At 48.6% G+C, this 20955-nt stretch overlaps 2 protein-coding genes across 2 annotated transcripts; both read left to right on the top strand.

The window, feature by feature from the left end:
* Positions 1 to 854: 854 nt before the first annotated feature.
* Positions 855 to 4185, top strand: LOC135375631 (uncharacterized protein K02A2.6-like). Its single transcript, XM_064608304.1, has 2 exons — positions 855 to 2627; positions 2707 to 4185. Exons 1-2 carry the CDS (start codon positions 855 to 857, stop codon positions 4183 to 4185), a joined length of 3252 nt encoding a protein of 1083 aa, XP_064464374.1.
* A 43-nt stretch (positions 4186 to 4228) lies between these two features.
* LOC135375630 (uncharacterized) lies at positions 4229 to 5091 on the top strand. The gene is made up of 2 exons (XM_064608303.1): positions 4229 to 4554; positions 4653 to 5091. The coding sequence occupies exons 1-2, from the start codon at positions 4229 to 4231 to the stop codon at positions 5089 to 5091; spliced, it is 765 nt and encodes a 254-aa protein (XP_064464373.1).
* The last annotated feature ends 15864 nt before the right edge of the window (positions 5092 to 20955 follow it).

The raw sequence follows: 20955 nt of genomic DNA, 5'->3' as shown, positions 1-20955 counted from the left end.
ACTGACGGTCAGTTCATCAGTATACATTAAAGCCATATCAGAGTAGAGTAGACGTATTCAAGTTCTCTTTCTTTGTGAGAACGCTGGAGGAGTGTGTAGCGCCACCGCCATCTAACGATGGTCACGGTCCTCGAGGACTGCTTCTTTCTCTCTCGAGCTGTCTGTTCCTTTCGGGCAGTGCTGAAGTGGCACCGCGCAGTAAACACTGTTTTTCCCCTTCTGTCGGAGTCTAGTGTGGACTAGTTTACTCAGGCTTCCACATCTCTGGTGACCCGGACGGCGAATGCCCTGCTTTTTCTCGCCGCTTCGAATGCCAACGCTTCGCTCCGGCCTGACTACTACTGCTATTGAACTTGGTATGAACACTCCGATTCAGCAGCAAACTGACCTGACCCCGCCCACGTCAGGCCCCTTGCCCACCACTCCCCTACCTTCCGTAGAAGGATCTCTGTCCCTGCGTCTACCACCTTATTGGGCTCACGACCCGCAGCTATGGTTCGCCCAGGCCGATGCTCAATTTTCCGCCCTATCCGCGATATTATTCTCCAACCACCCCTCGACAAGCCCTACGACACCCTCATGACAGAATTAATCGCCCGAACGACAATGTCTTCCCAACGTCGCCTGCAGCAGCTTCTCGGCGACCAGAAGCCAACCCAGCTTGTCAGAGGCTGAGATAGACCGGACAAGGAGGACGACAACGAAGTGTTTGCGCTCGCGCACTGTTCTGTTCGAAGCGAAGCTTGGCCAAAGCATGTGACGGGCTTTCGCTAAGATGTACTGTCTTTAACTGAATAAATGGGAAGTTATATTACTGGCGACGAGGGAAGTACGAACTCCACGGACACTACAAGATGAATCAGGCAAGGTTTCCTGAATTCGTACCAGGCTCCAGTTGGAACTCGTGGCGTGAACGCCTAGAATTTCTCTTCGAGGCGAATAACGTGCAGGACGCAGCTAAGAAAAGGGCTCTGTTGTTCACGTTTTGCGGCGAACAGACCTACGACAAGGTGCGAGACTTGCTGCATCCGCTCACACCGGCGCAAGTTCCGTATGACGACATAATCGAACGTCTGAGCAGCCATTTTGAAACAGGTCCTTCTGAACTTCTAGGGCGCTGGCGTTTTCACAAAAGGGATCAACTTCCTCAAGAGACAATCTCTGAATATGTCGACGCTTTGAGAGCTCTAGCTAAAGACTGCAATTTCGGTAATGTTGCCGTTCCATTACCGCTACCACTTGCACCAACCACACGATCGCCTCCCACGGCGCACGGTGATTCCCCAGCGACCCAAACTGCAACCATGGCTTCAGCGATCGCTTCACCGTCCCAAGCAACGGTCTCACAGGCTCCGACGACCGCTGTTCCGGCTTCGGCGAAAACAATTTTACCCTTGGAAGTGATGCTACGAGACAGATTCATCTGTGGTCCGAGGGACGTGCACCTGCAGCAGCGTCTACTCTCCGAAAGGAATATCACATTCCAAATGGCGGGCGACACTGCGAAAGCCATGGAATCCACGGTTTCACAACAGGCAAGCATGCGCAGCAGGGAAGAAAACAAAGTACTTCAAACTTCAGCAACCAGAAGCCCAAAGAAGAATAAGCTCCCTAAGCCGTCCAAAAAGTGCTACCGTTGTGACGGTGCGCACAACCAGAAAAGCTGCCCTCACCGAAATTCCACATGCCAGTTCTACAAGAAACTGGGGCATATTGAAAAAGCATGCATAACGAAGAAAAAGAAGCAGGCTTCCGGCACGCGCTCATCTGGACGTCAACAAGCGAATAATCTAACTGCCGACGAAGCAGATTCGCGGAACAGCTTATTCACGGTCAACTCCATGAGCCAATCGACTGAAAGCTTAACCGTATGGGTTACGGTAAACGAACGCCCTTGCTGCTTCGAAGTCGATTCCGGTGCATCATTTTCAATAATGAGTGAGAACACCTTCAACCAGCAATGGGACAGCAACAGACCACGTCTACTGAAAGCAGCATTGAAATTGAGGACGTGGACCGGCACACCACTTCAAGTCCGGGGCAAAGCACGAGTCACCGTTCAGCTACACAGGAAGCAAGCAAAACTCGATCTGTACATCGTCGCGGGAACTGGAACAAGCCTCCTAGGTCGAGACTGGTTTGAGCCACTGGGAATTTCACTGTCTGGCATTCACCGAGTCACGGAGTCACGGTGCCAACCACTACTCGATCAGTTCGGCACCCTTTTTAATGGCAAGATTTCAGGCCATGTAGGCGACCCTATACACATCGAGCTGCAGCCAAACGCAGTCCCTAGGTTCTTGAAGTCCCGCACAGTGCCACTGGCATTGAGGACAGCAGTCGACAAAGAGTTAGACAAGTTAAAAGAGCAAGGCATTCTGAAACCCGTTTCTTCTTCGACATGGGCTACGCCGCTAGTAACAGTACGGAAGCAGAACGGCACCTTACGTCTATGCGGAGACTACCGTAGCACGGTGAACCAAGCGGTAGCGAAGGCAGCGTATCCGCTTCCCACAGTAGATGATATGCTGGCTCTAGTTCAAGGAGGCAGGATCTTTTCCAAGATCGACCTTCAGCAAGCGTATCAGCAGTTACGAGTGGACGACGCATCCTCCGAGCTACTCACGGTGAACACGCCATGCACGTGGCCTATTTCGTGTCACACGCTTACCTTTTGGTGTATCTGTCTCGCCTCTGGTATTCCAGAAATACATGGACAGCCTTCTGGCAGGGTTAGAAGGTGTCGGGGCGTACCTCGACGACATTCTCATTTCTGGCAGTACCCTCGACGAGCATAACAAGCGTCTGCGCTCTGTGCTTAAGCGCTTGACTGATGCAGGGCTCAAGGTTCGTCTGGAGAAATGCCTTTTCCGCGTACAAGAACTTGAGTACCTTGGGTATCATATCAGCGCAGCTGGCATCAGACCCACACAAGTCAAGGTCAAAGCTATCCTTCAGGCACCCAACCCAAGGAACAAGAAAGAGCTGCAGTCCTTCTTAGGATTGCTGAGCTTTTACAACCGTTTTCTAAAGGACCGAGCGTCGGTTGCAGAACCCTTGTATCGGTTGCTGCACAAGGACACACCATGGTTTTGGGGATCCCAAGAACAAGACGCTATCGACAAGCTCAAGCAGTTGCTAGCTGCAGCACCAGTATTGGCACATTTCGACGTTAACCGGCCCGTTTTGCTGGCATGTGATGCCTCACCATACGGCATAGGCGCAGTCCTTTCGCAACGGACACAGAACCACTTGGATGTTCCAGTGGCGTTCGCCTCACGGACACTCAGCAAAGCGGAGCAGAACTACGCGCAGCTAGACAAGGAAGGCTTAGTGGTGGTATTTGGTATGAAGCACTTTCATCACTTCGTGGCTGGTAGGCATATAACCGTGGTCACAGATCACAAACCGCTACTTGGTATCTTCAGTCAAGAAAAACAGATACCAGCAGTACTATCGCCTCGGATGCTGCGCTGGTGTCTCTTGTTAAGCGCTTACGATTATACACTGATATATCGTCCGGCTCATCGGCATCAGAACGCAGACGCGTTGAGTCGTCTTCCGCTTCCAACCACAGCTAATGAGGACACTACTGGAGACATTTTAATGCTGGAATCAGTCGAGTGTGAACCACTCACACCAAGACACATTGCAAGCTTAACCAAAGAAGACCCTATTTTGTCCAAGGTTTTTCAGGCTGTACAAACCGGCGACTTTTCCAGTTGGAGAGAACAAGCGTTCACACCGTATAGGAGGCGTACCAGTGAGCTTTCCACGTGTAAAGGATGCGTGATTTGGGGCTCACGTGTAATTTTGCCCAAGAAAGCACAATCCCTAGCGTTAAGAATGCTCCACGCCAACCACCCGGGTATCGCAGCCATGAAAAGTACAGCAAGAAGCCATTTCTGGTGGCCCAAGCTGTATCATGATATTGAGATCACGGTGAAGAGCTGTCCGATGTGTCAGACTTGGGCTCGCGCTTCTTCACCACTCGTGGACATAGAGTTCGAGCGTCCCCACACGCCATGGCACACGCTACACATGGACTTCGCGGGACCCATCGACGGTTGGTCGTACCTTATCGTCATAGACTCATTTTCCAAATGGCTCGAAGTCAAGCGCATGCGAAGCAGCACGCATAATAGAACAGTTACGCAACATTTTTGCGACGTTGGGCATCCCTAGGGTACTCGTCACAGACAATGCGCCCAATTTTGTTTCGGCGGCGATGGCGAATTTCTACACAAGGAATGGAATCAAGCAACGAACAAGCGCTCCGTTCTACCCATCCACGAACGGACAAGCAGAAATGATGGTCGGAGAAACCAAACGTGCTCTCACGAAATTAACTGACGGCAGCATCGAGTGTCGGTTAGCACGTTTCTTGTTCAAACAACACACCACAGTGTCTACAAGTACAGGGAAGACCCCGGCGGAGCTCCTCTTCGGGCGGCGCTTGACTACGCCCCTGGATTGGATGCACCCAGAAAATGACTCGTCCAGTCACGAGATTCCCCAAGTTCTTCCACGGTCCCACGACTTTGAACCTGACCGGTTAGTCTTCATTCGCAACTTCGCGGGAGAGCAGCCGTGGATACCGGCCGTTATAATCAAAAAGATCGGTCGTTGTTCATTTTCTGCGAAAACTGCAGAGTTCACCGTCGGCACGTGGACCACATCAAGCCACGTTTGCTGAAGAGCGACCATGTAGCGACATGGGAAACAGCCAAAGCAAGCTTACTCAACTTTCCCCTCGACATGCAGCATACTCCGCAAGTGACTCAGTCACACGGCCATTCAACTCAGGAAGGTCAGTCAGCTGAGAGTAATGAAAGTCTCCGGCCCCAGAGTCAGACCCCAGGTGACTTGCCCCCTCAACAGGAATCTTCAAGCAAGGATCACCAGCCTCCAGAACCAGCTGGCCTCTCTGAGCAGGCAGAGCACAATAGCGAGGAAGTGAACCAGCCGGCAAACCTTTCATCGCAAGAGCAGACAAGAAACGACTCTACAGCACAAAGTGCTCAGAAGAGAGGACGTTTTGGCAGGGAAGTTAAGACGCCTAAGCGCTACAAAGACTTTCACTTAAATTAGTTTAAGGCATGGGTATTTCTTTACTTAGCCGGGGGGAGTGTCAGAGGCTGAGATAGACCTGACAAGGAGGACGACAACGAAGTGTTTGCGCTCGCGCACTGTTCTGTTCGAAGCGAAGCTTGGCCGAAGCATGTGGCGGGCTTTCGCTAAGCTGTACTAAGTTTTGTCTTTAACTGAATAAATGGGAAGTTATATTAGTGTCCTTGCTACATCTTCCAGGTACTACATGTGCAACACTTGGCATCTTCTTGACCTAACAGGTTCTCCAAGTCGATTCTGAGTGCTCCAAAAGTACCCATCAGTTCAATGCTTCCGCTCGGGTCCACACAGTGTCCTTGCTGCATGTTCTAGGTGCTACGTGCACAACACAGTCCCCTTGAGCTAACATGTTCTGCACGTCCGTTCTGAATCCTCCAAAAGTAGACACTTCCATTATCAGTCCAATAGACTGTGAACGAAAGAGAGATGCTCCTGCATCAGAGTGGCATATCTTTTAGTGATCGAGCGAACGACTGAGCGCGTGATTGAGGGTGATATCAGTGATGTCGTTGAGGATGGTTGGCCAGATGGCTTCCTCTTCTTTATTTCCACAACACACTCCCGGCGACAGCAATGATAAAACAATTTGATGAAGGCATGCGAATTTAGACACACGGTAATCATTTTGATGGTCATTTGGTGATGAAGTTCATGAGGCAGCCATGCTAAATGCGAACATATCTTTTATATATATATATAATGCAGGGAAAAAGCTATTAAAGAAACAAGTAGATGACACTAGACGTGTTTGAAATTCAAAATTACATATTAAGATGGCTTCTATGGCTGCACGCAGAGAAACATACTCATGGAACGATGCGACAGCACCAGAGGGCACACGTTCCGCCGTGTTTGCGGCTCGTCAGCTCTGGGTAGCTGCGCATCGTTCGAAATTGGTAAACCAGGGGTCACTCAGCGAGCGATCTTCACCTGGGAGGGTGACTGAGCACTCCTCAGTACCACAGAGCAAGCTAGTGAATTATAATGCAGGGAAAAAAGCCATTAAAGAAACAAGTAAATGATACTAGCCGTGTTTGAAATTCAAACGTACAGATTAAGATGGCTTCTATGGCTGCACGCAGAGAAACAGATACTCATGGAACGATGCGACAGCACCTGAGGACACGTGTTTCGCCGTGTTTGCGGCTCTTCAGCTCTGGGTACCTGCGCATCGCTCGGAATCGGCAAAAGAGGGGTCGCTCAGCGAGCGATATACACCTGTGAGAGTAGGGCGACTGAGCACTCCTCAATGCCGCAATTTCAAACACGTTTAGTGTCATTTACTTGTTTCTTTAATGCCTCTCTAATGAATTTATAATTCACTTTCTTGCACTGTGGCATTGAGGAGTGCTCAGTCACCCTTCCAGGTAATAAAGATATTCAATAAGGATGAGAAGCGGAGACAGTGCTTTTACAGGACAAAGTATAAAGGGGGAACGTTATTAAAAGCTATGAGGGGTTATTCGACGTTTCGACAGCAGCGCTGTCTTCAACAGGAATGGGATACTATGGTGACGCAAGACAATTCCAAAGAATGAGAGGGGAATATGTACAAGGGGAGAGGGCAGCACACGTGCTTTGTCAAACAAAGGTAAAAGGGTACAATGAATCGCTCCATGTCCCGTCAGACGGCTATTATATCAGACGGCTACGAAGTTGAATGAAAGTGAAATAATAAGACGTGGACTACAGAACAGGATTACAGGAACGTTAACAAAGACTAATTTATTTAATGGGTAATTTAACACATAGATTAAAAAAAGAGAATGGTCGACGTTTCGACAGTGGCACTGTCTTCGTCAGGACAAACTTTTGTCCCGACGAAGATGTCTGCGTTTTTGTCTGAGGCCCTACTGGTCTTCACAACATTGCCATTTACATTATTCTCACTTCAGAGTTAATACATTACAACTAGGGAGCAGGCCCGGTGCTAGGGGTGTCCGGGGCCTGTTTCACACCAGCAGTAATGAAAAGATAAGACATGATAAGATTTTCGCAGTGGGATATTTTAGCAGTACGGGAAATGGTAGCAGGAGAGAAGGGTCTGAGGAGGGGGGTCACGTGACGCTGATCGAAAGAGGAGGAAATGGGAGAGGTGGCTTCTCCCTTCTTGTGTTCTCAAGTTTTCTCCAAGGTCGGAGCGGTCGGTTGGGTACGTCACGCGGGGCTCCGCTAACGGAGTGCAAAAAGTGAGCCCTCCGGAAGACGCGAAGGGCAACAACGATGCCAGGTGAGGGCCGGACGCTCCGTCGGAGCATAACATGACTTCACAAACGATGAAAGAAGAAAGTCACTGAAAAGGTTAGCCAACTGTAGGACTGTAGGAACCCACGTCTTCTGGATTGGCGATCCAAGGCTCTACCACTTGAGCTAAGCTAACACACCATCCCCAGCGACTTCCAAGGGAGCGTCATCTGAAGGGACAATTCTGCCACTTTCTCCTCACTTATTCTGCTTTCACTCTTACATTTTTGCTCACCCATACACACATTTATAAGACGGGTCGACGCAAGCCCCAACTGTTGAACATGAGAGAACTGATGTCCTAGAGCCCTGGACCGGTAATCCAGAAGCTGTGGGTTCGAGTCCTGCAGCTGGTTAACCTTTTCAGTGACTTTCTTCCTTCATCGTTAATTCCTTAGGCAATTTGAGGCTTTGTATGTATTTGTCCCTTCTGTGTTGTTCCCTGCCACATCGGTTCTCTCATGTTATGACGTCACAGTTCTCAAAAATAAAAGATTACTTTACTCTAGCTTTCGCAATACGTAGAGCCAAAATATTTTGCAGGAATGTAAAGTGAGACGAGAAGATCTTAGTAACAGGACTTTGGTAGGATTCTGAAGACACGAGATTTAGTCCGTAGTGGCACTTTAACGTTGTCTTCGTGTCACCTGTTTTGTCGTCAGGGGGAGGGGAATATGTTTATTAAGAAAAAGAAAGGAAAGGTCGGCTTGCTATTCCAACGAAAAAGGAAAAGAAGGGAAGAAGGCAAGAAAAAGAGACGAAAAGGAAATGAAAAGAAGAAAAGGGAAAGGGAAGAAGAAAGGATCAAAGGCGAACAGGAAGGAAAAGGAGAAGAAAAGAAAATGCGAAGAAAAGGGAGAAAAGGGGAAGGACAAGAAGAAAAAATGGTAAATAGTTAAAGAAAAGGAAAGGTCAGCCAGAGGATGTCGGCTTGCTATTCCGAAGAAAAACGAAAAGAAGGGAAGAAGGCAACAAAAGGAGACGAAAAGGAAAGGAAAAGAAGAAAAGGAAAGGGGAAGAAGAAAGGAGAAAAGGGGAACAGGAAGGAAAAGGAGAAAAAGAAAAGGTAAACAGAAAGGAAAGGAAAGGGGAAGAAAGGAGAAAAGGGGACTAAAGAAAGGGCAGAAAAGGAAAAGAAGCAAAGAAAGGAAAAGAAAAAGAAGAAAAGGAAAGGAGAAAATAAGGAAGATAAGGAAAGGAAATGCAGAAAACAAAACTGAAACTGAAAAGTCACACGCACAGTCACACAATCAGAAGACGTTGACAAAGTTCGAAGCGGGGAGAAAGGTCTGTTTGTCGTCATGGTTCTGAATCGTGGTTACGGGAGAGTGGCTTATGGTTCTGCAAACTTGACAGAGTCGAGCTTGCCTTATGGATTCCTACAAAAGGTACACACGAGTCTTCGTGGTGTTGGGGTACTTGGGGTTAGGTTCCTTGAGGTTGCGCCAACAAGGTCAGGGGTTCGTCTACGCTGTTTCTGTGCTTTTTTTTTCCACATGTCCTGCTCCCCTCAATAATGCTTCTGCCCTGAGGGTAATAAAAATCATGATTGATCGGCCATTGGTGGATTTAACAGAAGTGCGTTCATTAAAACTTGAGAACCCTTTGGGGACTCCCCTTCACCACGCTACACAACCCTTCACACGACCGTGCACAACGCCAACGCAAGACAGCATCCGTAGGCAAACGAGCCTTTCGGGCTTCCTCCGATTCAACTTGGCGGCGCCGCCTCGCAGCCTCAGGCTTCTTTCGCCGCCGCTCCTCCGCACAGCTTTCATGACCCATGGCACGCCCACGCAAACACGTCTGAACTTGTCGACCACTACAGCTGCACTGCCGACGCGTCGCGTGTCGTGTTCTCCACGCGCCCTATCCTTCCCTCCATCCCTCTCCACTCACCGCGCTTGCGCACCGCGGCTTGGCTACAGACAGACCACGCCGCGATTCTTTCGTAGCGAGGACTCTAATGCTATCATTAATAGGTAATTTCTTAGTGGGCAGTCAAGTTCCCGGGGTAGTCAGAGACAAGCGATGTGGTATCGGAGGGTTTCCGCCGTCCACACTGTCAGAGGCTGCTGAGGTATACCGCAGGTAGTTCAGAAGCTCTGCAGTAATATCACGACTGTAATTTTAACGCGTTCCTTCAAAGAGAGAGAGAGAGAGAGCAACATTTATTTAGCAATCGGACAGCAGCGAGGAGTCGTATTTCTTCTGTTATTCCCTGACGACTTCTTCAGAACCTGAAGAGCGGAACGTCGCGACCTGTGAGAGGACGATTCAGATTTCTCTGCATTGACCTCTTTTGACGAGTTCAAGCTACTGACATTGTAATATGAAGTATAGTTCCTCTCAGTTACCAGTTTCCAGAGTGAATAACCGTGTGAGTAACCGGGTTCGATGACCATTTCAAGTGCCGACAAATTCAGGAATTTCCCTACGCCCCCCCTCAGGGCGGTGTCCACCCTCCCTGCATTTTTGCAACACCCTCCCCCCGAAATTTCTCAGGTGACCTCAACCAGCTCGGGCACCAGCACGTTTTAGCTTGTAGTGAGCCCGGCGCAGCAAATTACATCCTGTACTGTCAAACTTGGGCTGTAGGACCACAGCCACGCAGATGATCGTACCGTGCATTTGTCCAAAATCATTTGAAAGGGACTGTTTCATTGCATATATTGTGCGCATATACTAGCAAAAATCTGTGCTGGTACGCAAACTCAATGTAGATCATCTAGAACCATTTGCGCCCAACTCAATCGAGCGAGGTATTCTGCTTTTTTTCGTCTAAGGTTTTCACCGTTGGTTGCTACGTATTCATTGAGCTTCATGAGACAGGGTGCGAGTACTTTTTCTTTGTCGATCGTGTCATTATGCATCTTAATGTTGAAATGCCGTTCATAATGAATCTGTATTCTAATGTACTGTGTTCTAACATGTACAAATAAAACGGGAAAGCTGTACATATATATCACCATTATGCCACGATTCTTTCCGTGTCTAAGAAAAATTCCGTAAATGGAACCTTCACCAAGCATACCCCCCCCCTTGAAAGCTTGGCACTCCCCTCCAGCAGTGAATTTCTGGGGAAATTACTGCCGACGATGAGCAGTCCCAGGGAACAACCGAGGCCAGGCAAGTCACCTCACTCCCTTATCCGTGTATTCGCGCGAGTAACATTCCCCCAGAAGCGGAAGATGCGAGAAGCGGTATAACTTTCTGCTGTCACGTGATCGTGAGCCCTCAACGTCGTGTCTAAATGTACACCGCTAGCAGTGGGGAACATCTTGCTACACAGCCACAAGATATTCCGTAGCAGACGACAGGAAAACATGCTGGCGGTGTCGTCTGCTAAGCGTCGTCTGCTAAATGCGCAGTTCGCCACTCCCGATATTCCGCACCGTGTGAATGCTCAAAATAACACAGGTCGGAACTTGGCCTGTGTGAGCAGTGTTTTCGTTTTTTCTTCCACTAGAATATTCCGTGGGGGTGTCGCTCGTGTGAATACACGGTATGTGCCCTTGTGCAGGAATTCGTGCCACTGGCTATAAAACACACGTACATCTCCGAAAAGAAAGAAAAGTAATAGGAACGTGCGGGCTCAAATCCGCAGCGGGAACCATGGTCGTTGGATGTGCTTAAAGGATTGAAAGGTTAGCGCTCCGGCCTCACAAAGTTCTATTCATACCCAGTGGCGAATACAGGGGTCGCACGCCAGTGGCGCTGCTATGGGTTACCAGACCTCGGCAAAAAAAAAACAACAAAAAACTCATGAGTGCGATAAATCGCGATATCCACACTCACAATCACCGAAGCGAAGAGTCTAACGTGGTTGTAATCATTTTGACAAGGCACTTGCGATTATCTTAAACAAGGTTGATGGAGTATGAATGAGGTGGGAAGTTCTTACGGTTGCGCCCAGCTGTCATCTTATCTCGCTGGTTCGAGTATTACGATCACACTGTGGCGCCCCACGGCGGTGCGAAAAAGCAATCTCAATACAACCGGACTACGTGATGGCGCGCTTCATGTAATGATTTCGTGAGTGCGCCATCACAAGCTGCGACGCTTTGAAGGCCGGTGCTCTTTGCTTGAAACTGAAACAGCTCGGGCTTACTTTATTTTCTTTTTTTAAATCCTTTTGTGGCATGGTCTATTCTTCTGCATTGTATCCCGTATCGATGCCGATGCGCATTTGTTGTACTGGGGGTACAATTGTACAATTGGTTCTTCGTTAGATCTACATTGTTATGTAGCCTCACGTTTTTATTATAACGGCTTTCAGCAGACCTTCAAGCAAATCACAATTTGTCCTGTTGCCAGAACACTAGTTTGCGTGTGCACAAACTCCCCTGCATGTCCCTTGCGGAATGCAAATCACTATTGAGCGTTTGAAGCGCAGCATTTCCGGAGCCGGCGACAAAGTCGTGGCACGAGTTATAGTGCATCGTACGCTATCGTCTTTGCGTACGTAAGGGACAGCATGATGGTTCTGTGCACTGCGCGAAACTCTCTTTATGTATTTCGCGTGCCCAAAACCGCCAACGCTATCCCTTACGTACGCAAGGGCGATAGCGTATGATGCACTAAACCCTCCAATGTCTTTGTAGTTTGCTACATGAAACGTCGTTCTACATTGCACACGTTTTGGTCATCAACGGCCTCGGCGGCTCATCGGTGTAGCGTGTTCGCGTACGATCACAAAATCGCGGGGTCGAATCCGGCCGAGAAACTTTGTAGTTGGGTACAAATTGGTTAGAAACGCCGTCTTCCGCGAGGGACGTTACATACGAAGTGCCGTGTGGTGAGCCTTCATCACAGGTGACCCTCGGGTGGGCAAAAGCAATCTTCAGACCGACCACTGTGGCGCCGCTCATGATCTCAGCTGCCTCGTGACGTAAACCCCTACTACTAATAATAATAAAAGACCCACCAATTATTATTGTTACTATTATTATTATCGTCGTTTTCTTCTTTTACTTGCTTTTTTTTTTGTTCCTGTGCAAAGGACTGGAAACCCGCTTTTATTGCAGCCCCTCTACGCCAGACTTTACAACCAACAGACTGTCGCTATTTATGATAACATACCCCCCATTTTTCTTTATTCACATCACATCACATCACATCACATGATAACATACCCTCTCCCCCCTAAAAAAGAAGTGTTTTTTTTTCTCTCACAAACCACTCCTGTACCATATCAGAGATGATACAGCGTCAGCAGCTGGCGCTGCGGGGTGGCACGTGTGTTGTTATCGCTATCTCACGAATGCACTCGTAATGCCCCATAATCACGCTTTATAATAACGCCAACGTGTGACTGCAGTCACCAGTGTCACTGTTTTTTTCTAGAAGCGTCTTAGCCTGCGATAACCAGCGATCCTCCGCTGAGTAAGTACAGTATCGCACCGGCGCTGCAATTAGTTTCCTGTGAGTACGAGATGACGGACGCCATTGCAGCCACCGCTGATTACGCGTGCGACTGAAATGGGCGCACACTTTATCAGATGATTGTGATCGTGAGTTAGCGTGAGTCAAAATGCCGAGCTCTGTGGGTTACCCACTGAATTAAGTGATTGCACGCTTTCCCTGATGGCAAATGAGGTGTCATACTTGGTTTTTACCATATGCTTTTCGATGCGCTGTCAAGATTGCTAGCAAGAATAACACACGCACACAAAGACATCCGAACAAACAAGGACACGTCCGAAGAAGCATAATTTACTGAAAGTCGAGTGTAATAGTGGTGGACGGGTAGGTGGAAGACCTTGAACAGACTCGTGAAACTAAAGAACATTGATAAGAGGCATATCGGCCACCCCCATTGCGCTTGACATCCTGACAGCATTTCTGGCGCTTGCGATGGCCCGATACGTCGCGCCTGATAACGATAACAATTCCCCCTTTCTTTCTATGGTTTTCTTTCAATCCCTCATCGACGCCCCCTGCACCTTCTGCCGATTCATATGATATTCCTAACCGATCATCGTCATTTGTCACTGAGGCTGGTGACGTCGAACACTCCTGGGTATACCAAGGTTAGGCGTCCAGTTCAAAGTCAAGGCGTGCGAGGTTAGGCCACTTCATCTTCAGCTGCTTGGTAAGTTGATGCTCGCTGTTGTTCTTCCTGAAGGTGTTGTACGTCTCAAAGGGGGTTTCGGCAATCTTGAGGTGGGCTGTTGGCGGTAGTTTTTGCTATAATTTCGCGGCTTGTTTCGTACGTTGAAAACTAGCGAAGTGAAAAGAACCGACCCTGTTTCAAACTTTACAAATGCCGTAACAACTTAGCGTTCCCGATGTTGCATATTTGGGATAACGGGGCAAACGGTAAAGAAACATTAGGATTGCTTAAAGCCTTGGTCTTTTTCAGGATTGCTGGTTTATCTTCTGTGTGTGTCACCACATGGATCTGCGCTGGATGTGTTGTCTGTGTACTTTGGAGGCACTACGGTGACGTCGCTGGAGTTACTCTGCCTATGGTGGACAACCGTTGACGGACGGGCAGAGATTCCTTTCTTAGCCAAATACGGCCAAGTTCCTCGCACCTTCTGTAAGAAACTGTTTAATCTCCGTTAGCGAATATTGGTTCCAGTGGTTGCGCCCCGAGTTCCAGTGGTTGCGCCCCGAGTTCCAGTGGTTGCGCCCCGAGTTCCAGTGGTTGCGCCCCGAGTTCCAGTGGTTGCGCCCCGAGTTCCAGTGGTTGCGCCCCGAGTTCCAGTGGTTGCGCCCCGAGTTCCAGTGGTTGCGCCCCGAGTTCCAGTGGTTGCGCCCCGAGTTCCAGTGGTTGCGCCCCGAGTTCCAGTGGTTGCGCCCCGAGTTCCAGTGGTTGCGCCCCGAGTTCCAGTGGTTGCGCCCCGAGTTCCAGTGGTTGCGCCCCGAGTTCCAGTGGTTGCGCCCCGAGTTCCAGTGGTTGCGCCCCGAGTTCCAGTGGTTGCGCCCCGAGTTCCAGTGGTTGCGCCCCGAGTTCCAGTGGTTGCGCCCCGAGTTCCAGTGGTTGCGCCCCGAGTTCCAGTGGTTGCGCCCCGAGTTCCAGTGGTTGCGCCCCGAGTTCCAGTGGTTGCGCCCCGAGTTCCAGTGGTTGCGCCCCGAGTTCCAGTGGTTGCGCCCCGAGTTCCAGTGGTTGCGCCCCGAGTTCCAGTGGTTGCGCCCCGAGTTCCAGTGGTTGCGCCCCGAGTTCCAGTGGTTGCGCCCCGAGTTCCAGTGGTTGCGCCCCGAGTTCCAGTGGTTGCGCCCCGAGTTCCAGTGGTTGCGCCCCGAGTTCAAGAGTTCTCCCCCCCCCTCGAAGCAGCCGATTGGGCACGAGTCACTTCCGACAACCTCAAGCTAAAAGGTCGGGGAGTCCTCTCGCTTTGATCGTGTCGATGTCCATCGTGTCGGCTTGATGTTCGTAGCTTCGCACCTTCGTAGCGGCGGGCGCCATAGCATCGCCGGCTCTTGCAAGCAGGTACAAACAAGGAAGTTATGGCGTACGCGCAACTATTCCTCCTAGGGTAGGAACCGTAACCATAGAAGATACGTAGCATCAAGGAGGGCTCTCCAGCAGATATATATTGGATCGTCAACGTATAATCAAAGTACGAACAGTTACTGACTGCTCTTTTTTCGGATATGCAACGCACAAAGACTGTACAGCTACAACGGCGGCTATGTCCTCTTCGACATTGAGCACAGCGACGCCAAAAACTTATGTGGTGACACGAATTTTACGGACGGTTTCGCAGACGCGTATTACATCAAGAAGTTTGCAAAAGTGATTTGAGGAGTGCAGTTCGCTTTGAAGATCTGTGAATACTCTCATATATATGAGACTGTGCTGTGGTACCATAAAGGTCAGAACGTACATATATGTTCAGCATCTTGCTCTCTACCCCAACGAGATCACGTTTCATCACTGTATATTTATGTCCACACAGAGTATCGAAGCAACCCGCAACAAACATGTTACAGTAAATTACAAAAGTAATCACATGTTACTTTTACTGACATTACTCATAACTTTTACAAAACTATCGTGTGTGTGTCCTGTGCTGGCACTTGGCAGAAAGAGAGTTGCCGACTGGCGAGTTAAAAGATGTAGATGAGGATGATGACTATGAGTACAACACCGCGTTGCCAGTGTCCGCATCGACACAGAGAATCTTCCGCATGGCTGAAGACGTGTTTCCTCATAAGAGGGGGTAGCCCAAAGACTGCCACTTCGAGAGTCCGTTGCTTCTATGCTGCAAGAAGAACTTTCTTTGCAATAAGAGAGAGTGACAATACCTGTGATGAACAGAATAAAATGTCTTGTTGTTACAACATAGTGCTCTTTGACAATTATTTTCCACATCCTCAATAGCGGTGCGATTAACTTCGCAGTAATGACTCTGTAATGTAGTTACTGTTTCGTAGTAATTCTAATATAATTTCATTACATTTCAAGTGCAGTAACGAGTAATGTAATATATGTATAATTAAATTCTAGCTGGAGTAATGAGTAATGTAATTTAATTACATTTTAGAAGTAATTTACTCAGGTATGTTCCTGATGTATAGCAGAGAGCCGTCCCAATGAAGAATACGCCATTGCCGAATTCCGTAAACTCTTGTTCCAAGCTGTACCAGCAAAGGCTGTACAGCTACTTCCAATTCCCAGTTTCTCCTGCCTTCCTTTAGCCAGGTTTAACAGCAAAATGCAGAGCTATGTGCCTCATTACAAGCGGACTTTCCAGGGAAAAAAGAATGCGATTCGTAATGTTTCAACGTTACTGTCCAGAATTAACATCGTGCATTGTGCATAACCATTGTGCAGCCATTATTGCGTTTTATTTCGCTCACAGAAAAATGTGGGATGTCCATTCCTTTAATGATTTTTTGGACACATTGAGTGCGAAACTCGGGATTGCAGCATGTTAGCTCTACAAAGCATGCCATGAACAGCATATTGCACCATGTACAACGAAACAAGCGAGAAGAAATAATGTTTCAACGCATTCATCCACACATATATGTTTTTAACACATATAAACTTTACTGTTCACAGTGCTGAATTCTTTATGCCAGGGTAGCTGAACTGTACAGGGCTAACGTTTGGGGTCTGTCTTCTTTTCCAGCAAGTACACTTCTCCTGTTTACTGTTGGTGCTGACACTAACAACCGAAATTAGAACATTTTTTACAAGAAGTCAAATCGAACGCTCGCAATATAGAAGGAGTAAAAAAAAATGAAGGAAAATTTCCTTTTGGAATGTGCCACATGGTCACGCGGTACGTGTTACTAGCTGTGGAATGAAATGTTGAGATGGCTGTCCGCTTATACGCGTTTTCTTCTTGTTATATCACGGCGCATATCAGACCTACTCGGTATGTTGATTGGTTCATATTTCCTGTGGGAAGACACTGTCGGAGACCCTGTGTCGTAACGCCACACATTGAGTAACCAGAACACATGGACACAGGAGTAATGCCGATGATGAGCTGTGCTCACATCAAAAGCTTCCACGGAAACCCACAGAAAATCACGGAGGATGATTAAACGCAGTCTTGACAATGTATACACTGGAACAGTTTTCACACCTTTAAGGCTACGGTTTCACGGTAGCCATCTTGAATGTACTTACGGGCTTCCTACGACGGGGCGCCTCCTTCGCGGTTTCCGTGGATGACCCCGTTACGCGTGGAGCAGCGGGGGACTGCATCGTTTGACCTTGGGTCTCTCCTCTATGCTATTGTACCCGGTGTTTATGCGTGTGTAGAAGGGACGATTGTCTCGTAAGTCTTTTGAAACTGTTGCGCAAGACGGCGAGTTGATTTTCGTGCTTTCGTGTTTTGAGTAGAGCGCGTAGAGTGTGACTAAGACTATGCAAAATATAATATATTTGAGATACATAAAAATATATATCTCAAATGCAAAATGTTCTTCCAACAGTCATAAAAAATTGACTAAATAATTGCAGTCAACTGTGAAGAGTGCAGTCAGCAGTGCCGATCGGTAACAGTTGTTTGGTAACAGGTGCCCCAAGAACCCACCACATTAATGAGATTATCTGGACAGTTAATGTCCCTCAACACGGAGCGTATCCTTTGTTCCTTAACCATCCCGAATGCGTTCGAAACATCCATAGACAATAACAGCCCAGAGTTGTCTTCCATCCACGCTTTCCTTAATTTGCCAATAATTTGATGTAATGCTAACGTACCTGATTGTCCATGGGAAAATCCAAACTGTCCACCTCTGAAGAATTTTGCTGTAGTTAAGACCCTGTATAGCCTGTTAAGAAGTAATTTTTCCAAAATTTTCCCCATAAGGAAAGGAATACAGATCGGCCTATAATCCCGATTAAGAGTTTATTAAGTTATTAAGAGATTAAGTCGATTTAAGAGTGACCGTTAATACGATGAAAGGTACACAGTAAATCTTTTTGCACCCTTTAGGGTGTAAAAGGGGTGTAATTTGCGGATGACACCCCACTTTTTTCAGTTACACCCTTCGCTACACCCTTGTCAAGCTACAAGGGTGTTTCATGGGTGTAAAATGGGTGTACATTATTATTCCATACTGAAAGGGTATCCATCTTAACACCCTTAAAGGTGTTCGCCATGGGAAAGCTTAAAAAACACTCTTAAGGCTGTGAAAAGTTTTACTGTGTAGATAACCCTCCGGACACATTTATAACGCTCAGGTCATTAGCGAAAATGAAGTCCACCACTTCGTCCCCCTACTATCCCCACGATGCCCCCCCCCCACACGGCTTGCTTTTAGCATGCCACTCATCCAAGCCAATAGACCACACCGGACATGTTCGGCAGGAGTTGGTCTATAGAAAAAAAGCAATGGGATGAAAAAAGTAGTCAACGGCAGAAACAGGCATAGAGACCAAACAGACAGGCACACGGAGAGTCGAACTCGGATCTCTAGATTCAGAGTCCAGAATGCTGACCATTACACCATGAGACCTCATATTCCGATGCCGGGCCTCCTGGGTGAAAGTTAGGTATCCTAGCCACTAGACCACACTGCACATGTTAAGCAGGAGTTGGTCAATAGAAAGAAGATGAAAAATAGTCAACGCCTGAAACAGGTATACATGCAAGAACAGACAGTTCCCATGGAGAGTCGAACTTAGATCGCTGGATTCAGAGTCCAGAGTGCTCACCATTACACCATGGGACCTTATATTCCGATGCCAAGAATCGATCCCGGGCCTCCTGGGAGAAAGCCAGGTATCCCAGCCACTAGACCACACCGGACACGTTAGGCAGGGGTTGGTTTATAGCAGGGTGTCGAACCGAACCCGAACCCGAACCGAAAACCGTACCCGAACCGTTATTTTTGCCGGAACCGAACCCGAACCCGAACCGAAATTTTCATAACACTGCTGAACCCGAACCGGAGCAGAACCATAAAAATAATAGCGGTAACCGGTTCGCAACAAAACGGTTCGGACATAGAAGTCAGCACACATCGAACGAAGACACATCGGTATCGTCATCACGCGCCTATATCATGGATTTCAGAAATTTTCACCTAGCAGTCAGACGACGACGTATAGTAAGTATACTTTCAGCATCTTTTTCACATGTTGAAGCGCAGTTGTCCTTGTGTGCGCCGCGGCTGGCGCCCCACGCACGCGGTGATGCGGCGTCTACTCTTTAGAGACGAGGTGCCACGCGAATGCAACAGGACGAATGCAACAGGAATGGAGTAGGCCAGTTATGTAGCTCTACACGACGAATGTGTGATCAAATAAGCGCCCAAGATTTCCTTTTACACGTGAGCAGTAAAAATTAAACAAGTCAGAAACATGAGAAGTGGAGAAGGAGCGTACGCAGAACGGTGCCTGTTTGATTGATCGTGGTTTGAAAAGTAAATGTGGTTCTACTTATTGGTAGTGCAGTTGTGTCGTGATACATTGCCTTTGTGAGTTGGATTAACTAGTACACTGCTGTGAGCTCGGACAGAGTAAGGCTGGCAGGCTTATTTTCGACATGCTTCAGTATGGTTTCGGATCGATTCACGCTGCGAAGGCACTGTGCCGGCAAGTACTGTCGTCTATCTTACGCTCTCCACCTTATTAGGCTTCCTTTAAGTTTACCTTGCTGGCACTGTGCGTGTGAAAAAGAGATTTTGGGAACAGAAAGTAGCGGGACAACACCGCTTCATCAGCGTGGACTCTATTTGCAATAAGTGTTCATCCATTTCTGATTTCTGTCGCTAAAGAGCTACCTCACCGCTAAAGACGTCAATGCTGACAACAGCAGTAACCTGTTTCCACGCATTTCCTGATCAAAGCAGTTTTATGGAACATATAAAACGGAAGCGTTGAACCGGTTCGCGAACCGGTTCGGTTTTTGGCGTGGCCGAACCGGAACTGAACCGGAACGAAATCAAAACAACCCGAACCCGAACCGAACCCGTATTTTTTGCGGTTCGACACCCTGGTTTATAGAGAAAAGGAATTCAGATGAAAAAAGTAGTCAACGCATGAAACAGGTATAGATACAAAAACAGACACGTCCCACCGAGAGTCGACCTCGGATCGCTGGACTCAGAGTGCTCACCATTACACCATGGAACCTCATATTGTGACGACGATAACGAAGACTCATGCCACGCGACTCATGTCTCACGCATTCTCATTCTGTCCATTAAACCATTGCCATCACCACGCTGTACTGCCCGTATCATTTTGGTGGAGGTGCTGGCTCGCCCCGACGGAACTGCTGCCGCCAGGGTCATCGACACCCCAGCCCGACCTGCCAACAGACCTATGAGACCCAAGATGACCCGACCTGACCAGAAGTCCCCATCCCCGTTGAGAACCGACGCCCATGACAGCAGCACCCCGCGATGGCTCAGCTCCCGCCTTCGGACCACTGACCCTACAGCGAGCAGCACAGCGTCCCCATCGCCTCATCACCCCATGGTCGCCGAACATCGTTCCCCTGTGCATGCTCGTCCTCATCGTCATCACCCTTCAACCCGTTAGCATCCACGCCGTCGACGCCACCTTCCACCATCCTCGTGTCTTTTGGCGCAGCCGCGTTGCGCGCCGACTGGAGCACTTCAGAAACCAAGAATTTGAGCACGCCTACGACAGAAAACCGGGTGCCTGCTCCCAGAGTTACACCAAAATTGGCCTTCAGTAAGATGCGATAAATACGACCTCACTGTTCTGATGGCCCGGGTCGTCCTCTTTCACTTGGTAGTGTCAGCCATTCCACGACTTCATATGTTGACGCTTGAGAGGTCTATGCATTTGACAATAACGAACAGCGGAAGGCGTACATCGTCCTTTTCTCTTGTGGCGTTACCCGCGCAATCCACCTCGGATTGGCGACCGGGATGTCCACTCAACACTTCCTCGGCGCATTTAGGCGTTTTGCGTCCCGACGCGGGGTCCCGTCACTGATCATGTCAGACAATGCTCGCACCTTCCATCAGACGTCACGGATTCTCTCCACCGTGTCCTCAGAAGTGCAAGACTTTGCCGCAAGGAATCGCATCAAATGGAGGTTTATTGTCGAAAGAGCACCCTGGTGGGGCGGATGGTGGGAGAGGATGGCCAGATGCGTGAAGGACTCCCTCAGGGGTTGCTTAGGAAGGCGC

The sequence above is a fragment of the Ornithodoros turicata genome, unplaced genomic scaffold (genome assembly GCF_037126465.1).
Source record: "Ornithodoros turicata isolate Travis unplaced genomic scaffold, ASM3712646v1 ctg00000911.1, whole genome shotgun sequence".
Lineage (NCBI taxonomy): Eukaryota > Metazoa > Arthropoda > Arachnida > Ixodida > Argasidae > Ornithodoros > Ornithodoros turicata.
The sequence above is the reverse complement of the archived record's forward strand: the minus strand, read 5'-3'. Positions and strand labels throughout refer to the sequence as shown.